This window comes from Arabidopsis lyrata (assembly GCF_000004255.2).
Source record: "Arabidopsis lyrata subsp. lyrata unplaced genomic scaffold ARALYscaffold_1, whole genome shotgun sequence".
NCBI lineage: Eukaryota > Viridiplantae > Streptophyta > Magnoliopsida > Brassicales > Brassicaceae > Arabidopsis > Arabidopsis lyrata.
Window position 1 is genome coordinate 5,534,814 of NW_003302555.1, and position 6,634 is coordinate 5,541,447.

The window sequence follows — 6,634 nt, forward strand, 5'->3', positions numbered from 1 at the left end:
AACGAAAATGAGTTAAAACGATTAACATTAAAACTTTTTTAATATCTTACGAAATGGTATACTATATGATATGAGTTAGAGTTTGAACATATGATGATAATAGTACACCTGCGGCATACATTAGTTATAGAATGTACCTACATAAAGGAATATATTGACCATTGATCCTATGAATGTTCCGTTCATATGCACTTTTTTTTCAATACAATTCGGCGGACGATAACATTATTCCATTATAGCATAAAATCCTATTATACGTACAATTAAAAACGCCAACGCAATCTTACTTATAGTTTTGTCTAAGACACACCCACACATAATTCAAGTTGCATTCAAGTAGTAATACATCAGTAGATTAGTGTATTAGTGAAAATTACAATGGCTAGAAGACCTAAGCACCATCAAATAATCCTTATTATTTCATCCATATTTTCTATGATTTCTGTGGATCCATTTAGATATAGAAATCTAAAAATTTCATATACCATTTAGCAAAACACAAATTTAATCATATACTCCCTCCGTTTCATAATAGAAGTCGTTTTAGTTAAAACACGCCGATTAAGAAGATCTACTTTTTAAAAGTTCAACCAATCATAAAATAGACTGCATAATATAAATAAAACGCCTTATATTATTAAACGGAGGGAGTAGTTACTAATTTAATAGTATATCTCCTTTTAATTACAAGATGTCAAGAACCATAATTCTAATAAAATAGATATATGAACATAACAATGTCTTAAAAATAATATGACCGATAGAATATTTATTCACATTTCGTGTAAGAAAATATTATTTTTTTAAAAAATGTTTCATAAGAAAATCAATTTAGGTTCTCACCAAAAAAAAAAATTATTTAGGTATCTTATTATAATTCAATACTTCAGCGATTGCGAATGCAGCTGCGATTGTAACTGCGATTTTAATATCGCGGGATGTTGTTCGTTTAGCATTTCTACGATTGATCGCTACGACTAATCGTCATTTAAAAATTTTCATCGCTAATTTTTTTTATGATAAAAGATTTCAGTCGCAAGTCGCTGCGACTGATCGTGCGACTAGTCGCAAAATCTTCAACTATCAAACGAAGAATTTTCAGCCGCAGATACAGTCGTATACCTCTTGCGACTGTCAAACGAACGGCACTAAAATCCTATTTTCATAAAAAAAAAAAAACCCCATATGGCATAAAGTAGCCCATGTTTGATCAAACCATATACAGGCCAAATGGGCTTAAGTCCATTAGTAAATTGTGTCGATTAAAAATATATATATATATATATATATTTTTTTTAATATCAAGAAACGTTGAAATTTATCGATTCGCTGCAAAATTTTGATGTTTTGGGTTAAGCAGTGAAGTTTGCGAAAATGGCGTCTTCAGTTTTTCTATCCAGTTTCTCGTCATCGTCTTCTTTGCAACTTTCTTCTTCCTTTAACGGCGACAACTTAGCGCCGTCGAGGTGCTTTATCGGAGCTCCGGTCACTTCCTCTTCTTTATCAATCTCCGGTTTGTCATTTTACTTGGCTCTGTTTTCTTCGTTTGCTCTGTTCGTTATTCAAAACTTTCTATGGATTCTAGCCTCGTTTTTATTGGAAGATAATGAAACTATTGGTTATCTGATTGGAAATTTTGAAACTTTGAATGTTGTATAATTGAAGAACTTTGGTGTATGAAGTTTATCTTCTCTCATATCTGCAGGTAAGAAGAACTCATATTCTCCGAGAAAATTCTACATTTCTGCTAAGAAAGTTTCTGGGTTAGAGGAAGCCATTAGAATCAGAAAGTAATTAACTTTGTTTAACTCTCTTGTATCAAAAAAATGCAATCTTGATTGGATTCAAGTATTTTATTTCATTTCTTGGTGATAGAGCTATTAATATATTAATTTGATTTACATTTTTTTTTAGAATGAGAGAGCTTGAAACTAAATCAAAAGTTAGGAGAAATCCACCATTAAGAAGAGGAAGAGTATCGCCTCGTCTTCTTGTACCTGATCACATTCCAAGGCCTCCATATGTTGAGTCTGGTGTATTACCTGATATATCAAGTGAGTTTCAGATTCCTGGTCCTGAAGGCATTGCGAAAATGAGAGCTGCTTGCGAGCTCGCTGCTCGGGTTTTAAACTATGCTGGAACTTTGGTTAGGGTAAGATTTTAGGTTCCTTTTGGATCTCTTGTTTTCTATATTATACATATATGGTCTGAGTTGTTGTTTATATGGTTCTTGCAGCCATCTGTTACGACCAATGAAATCGACAAAGCTGTGCATGATATGATTATTGAAGCTGGTGCTTATCCTTCTCCTCTTGGATATGGTGGATTTCCTAAAAGTGTGTGTACATCAGTTAATGAGTGTATGTGTCACGGAATACCGGATTCTCGCCAGCTACAGGTCCTTAAGTGTGCTTTTTACTGTTTTAAGCCGACTGGCTTTTGTAGGAATTCATATGTTTTATCAGTAACTATTACCTCTTAATGCAGAGCGGGGATATAATAAACATCGATGTCACGGTTTACTTGGATGTAAGTCTACTTTCACTTTGTTTGATTTCTACATACAACTTGTATCATCTTTCATTTATTGCATTTTTGGTGGGGTTTGAAACTTCAACAGGGTTACCATGGAGATACATCGAAAACTTTCTTTTGCGGAGAAGTTGACGAAGGTTTCAAACGACTTGTGAAGGTAGTATTCTTCTTCTTCACTATGTTTTCTCTTCAAGTTCATGGATTCTATTTTAATATACTAGTTGTTTTTGGTTTATTGTTCGGTAAGGTTACGGAAGAATGCTTGGAGAAAGGTATTGCCGTTTGTAAAGATGGAGCAAGCTTCAAGAAAATCGGGAAAAGAATCAGGTAGCAACCAAAACCTTCTTGATCCAATATAACCGTAGAAATGGATTATTAGAGGACATTAGAGACAATGCTGCTAGACCAAACAATCTCAATGGTTTTCAATTTCCAACAGTGAGCATGCGGAAAAGTATGGCTACAACGTTGTGGAGCGGTTTGTTGGGCATGGTGTTGGACCAATATTCCACTCCGAACCCCTTATTTATCATTACCGTAAGTAATCTCTTTCTTAACAAAGTCGCTATTATGTTAGGAAAACGTTTCAGCTTTTGTAAATCTATAATGTAAGCTGGAAGCATCAATCAACAACAGTAGTTGGCGGCATATGCATATGCAATCATGATTGTATCCGTAAATGCCATGTCTTTCGTCAAGAATCCGTCTTTGGTGGCTCATTTTCTATCAAATTTGCAGGAAATGATGAGCCTGGACTTATGGTTGAGGGACAAACTTTCACAATTGGTCAGCTATTTTTCCCCCTTACATGTCATGGTTTTCATTTTCTTATGATTAGTTGATTACTATATACTATGAATACATTCTGTTGCAGAACCGATTCTGACGATTGGAACCACGGAATGTGTAACATGGCCAGACAACTGGACTACTCTGACAGCAGATGGTGGCGTCGCTGCGCAGTTTGAGCATACCATTCTGATTACTAGAACTGGTTCAGAGATTCTTACCAAATGCTGAACTTATTCACATTGATCATTTCCATTTCACCTTAATTTTAATTGCTGCTCCTTTAAGGTCCATAGTATAAATTCATTATCTTTGAGACCATAGTCTTAACAATTTGTGTTAGTGCCATCGGTTAAGATCTCAAGATTAGTTTGCTATTTAAAATTTCCCCACATGGTTCCCTCAAGTCTTTCTTTATCCCATGAATTCCCATTTCACAACAATTATATGTGACTCTTCTTTTTTTCTGTCTTTTTGTGTTTAATTTTCTAGTTATTTTAGATTTTTTCTTGTTGAGAGTTGAAGCTGAGACCCACTTTCCCATATTTACGCACATGCCTCCTCAATTCATCATCATTGATCATCAGTCATCACGATCAAAAATGCATAGTACATAAAGTATCCATTAAAACGAAGATCTAGTCTCTCTCACAACACAAAACTTCAACTAATATCGCAAATATCAGTTTCTCTTTGTATAAGTGTTTATTACATTAAAGTAAACCAACTCAGGCAAGTCTATGATCATGGCTTCTTCTGCTGCTGCATCGATCTCTTTGATAACTCTAAGGAACCTCTCTCGCAATCATCAATCTCACCTAAGCTCTCTTCTTGGTTTCTCTAGATCCTTCCATAACCAAAGGATCTCATCTAACGGTCCAGGTTTCTCCAAACGAGCAAGATCCACCACTTCCTCCACTAAAGTTTTCTTCAGAACCATTTGCAGCAGCAGCAGCAGCGACAACTCCAGACCAAGTAAGTAAAATATATGATCCAATCAAATTGACCTTTTATGCTAAGAACCAAGTACCCATTTCTTGATTTGAGCAAATTAACATCAAATTGACCTTTTATGCTAAGAACCAAGTACCCATTTCTTGATTTGAGCAAATTAACATCAAATTTGGTATAAGAACAAAAAAAGAATCGACCTTTAAGCTCAAAATCAAGTACCCATTTCACAAAAACCGATTTATTATATCTCAGCTAAGATCCAAGAGCTTAACGTGTACGAGTTCAACGAAGGTGATCGAAACAGTCCAGCGGTTCTAAAACTCGGAAAAAAACCAGATCAGCTTTGTCTCGGCGATCTTGTCCCCTTCACAAACAAACTCTACACCGGAGATCTCACAAAACGCATAGGAATCACCGCAGGTCTCTGCGTTTTGATCCAACATGTTCCAAAGATGAATGGTGATCGCTTTGAAGCTTCTTACAGTTTCTACTTCGGAGATTACGGTCACATATCAGTACAAGGACCTTATCTCACTTATGAGGACACGTTTCTTGCTATCACCGGTGGCTCCGGCGTCTTTGAAGGAGCGTACGGACAAGTCAAGCTTCGTCAGCTTGTGTATCCGACGAAGTTGTTTTACACTTTTTACTTGAAAGGTGTTGTTGCTGATTTGCCGGTGGAGCTTACCGGGAAACATGTGGAGCCGTCGAAGGATGTGAAACCGGCGGCGGAAGCTCAGGCGACTCAGCCCGGCGCTACGATCGCTAACTTTACTAATTGAAATCGAATCATTGTGTGTCTGTGTGTTTCTTTGTCATGGATCTTTATTGGGCTGTTTCATTGTGTTAACATTTTAATAATGGGCCTTTGTATTGGGCTTTTTAATGTGTACTATAGAGCCGACTCGTAATGCGTATAATGTCTCTACAAAGCTGGATTTAAGCGCGTGAACTCCACCTTCCATGGAAACTTTCTGTATTTGGAAAGGTTGGCTTATTAGGCTCGTGGCCATGTTTGAGCTCAAGCTCATAAACGAATCTTTTCTTTATGTATTTCACAGAATGCTTTATTTTGTATTTTCATGATCTGAATCTATTTTAAACATAGTATGTATCTGGTATACAATTCAGTTTTTGTGTATATCATAATGAAAATTATATATTTGCTAGACGAGATTAGTTTTGATGATCACAATATTTATTCTGTTGAAAAAATAAAAAATAATTTAATAGTAGAATATATTAGTATGTACTTGTTTGCATATTTATATCCATAGACTTTGGTCATAAACTTATACTTTAATGAAGTCATGTTGAATGGAGTATCAGTCCAACACTCCAATATTCATCAGTTTGCAATTTCCAAAACGACATTTATTACTCCCGTACCTTCGAGGACCAAATTATTCAAAGTTTGAAACGAAAATTTTTACTCGATATTTTCTTTTTTATTCGAATCGAGATATATGAAGTATGACAAGTAGTCTGACAATTTAACTATTTAGCTATCTTAGCTCACGTATATCGTTTTGGTTATATAGTCTTATAGAGATTCGAAATTTATGCTTCCTCTAATTATAATAAAAGCTGTTATGCGGTTTTGGTTTTATCATATACATACAACATGTTATCATCAATTTTATCAAAAACAAAGAAAAAACAGTTATCATGACTTTCTGCAAAAATAAAATTTCGACAATTATCCTTTTTTCTTGCATATCTATGAATTAATTTTCTTGCATCTTAACTTATAAATGAAATACTAAAGAAATAAAAGAAAAATGAGTAAAAAGTAGAGAGATAGAGAGAGTGGCAGAGAAACTGAAGTAACCTAAGAGTCGTGAAATTTCTCTCTCCAAGTGTAAGATAGACAAATGTGTGTAACGTTAGACATCACTACATAAAGTGACAACAGACAGTTTCGGTCTTTGGATAAATCGAACTGCCACTTTCGACACTTTAATTACCATTATATTTTACCTCCATTATTTATCACCAGAGATGCACTCTTTAGGAGTATTCAGTATTCACTACAGCATTTTTCTTTTCTTAAAATTTGTATTATATCTATCTTTTCCTAGAACTGTAGTTTAAACGATTTTGTGTCCTTGTGTGACTTCCACCATGCTTAAGACTTAAATGTGTGTATGTGTGAGTTTGTGAGTGTGTGTTAATGATGATATTTGGTCTCCATCAAGGATGGTAAATTTCAAGGCTAGATAATTGATCTTCAGTTCACTAAAAGTATATATATATATATTTTTTCGTCTGACCTTTGATCTTAGATGTCTTGGTTACCAAACAAAAAATCTATTAAACTATACAACCAGTTGATTATTATTTATTTGATTTTTTG

The 6,634-nt window shown here is 34.7% G+C and overlaps 2 protein-coding genes across 2 annotated transcripts; both read left to right on the top strand.

Annotated features, from left to right (window-relative positions):
* Positions 1-1,312: 1,312 nt before the first annotated feature.
* LOC9326059 (methionine aminopeptidase 1B, chloroplastic) lies at positions 1,313-3,716 on the top strand. The gene is made up of 10 exons (XM_002889951.2): positions 1,313-1,513; positions 1,706-1,790; positions 1,915-2,152; positions 2,237-2,398; positions 2,488-2,529; positions 2,621-2,692; positions 2,783-2,862; positions 2,975-3,072; positions 3,274-3,321; positions 3,410-3,716. Exons 1-10 carry the CDS (start codon positions 1,375-1,377, stop codon positions 3,553-3,555), a joined length of 1,110 nt encoding a protein of 369 aa, XP_002889997.1. The 5' UTR covers positions 1,313-1,374; the 3' UTR covers positions 3,556-3,716.
* A 165-nt stretch (positions 3,717-3,881) lies between these two features.
* LOC9326060 (allene oxide cyclase 4, chloroplastic) lies at positions 3,882-5,230 on the top strand. Its single transcript, XM_002889952.2, has 2 exons — positions 3,882-4,299; positions 4,531-5,230. The coding sequence occupies exons 1-2, from the start codon at positions 4,065-4,067 to the stop codon at positions 5,058-5,060; spliced, it is 765 nt and encodes a 254-aa protein (XP_002889998.2). The 5' UTR covers positions 3,882-4,064; the 3' UTR covers positions 5,061-5,230.
* Positions 5,231-6,634: the final 1,404 nt, after the last annotated feature.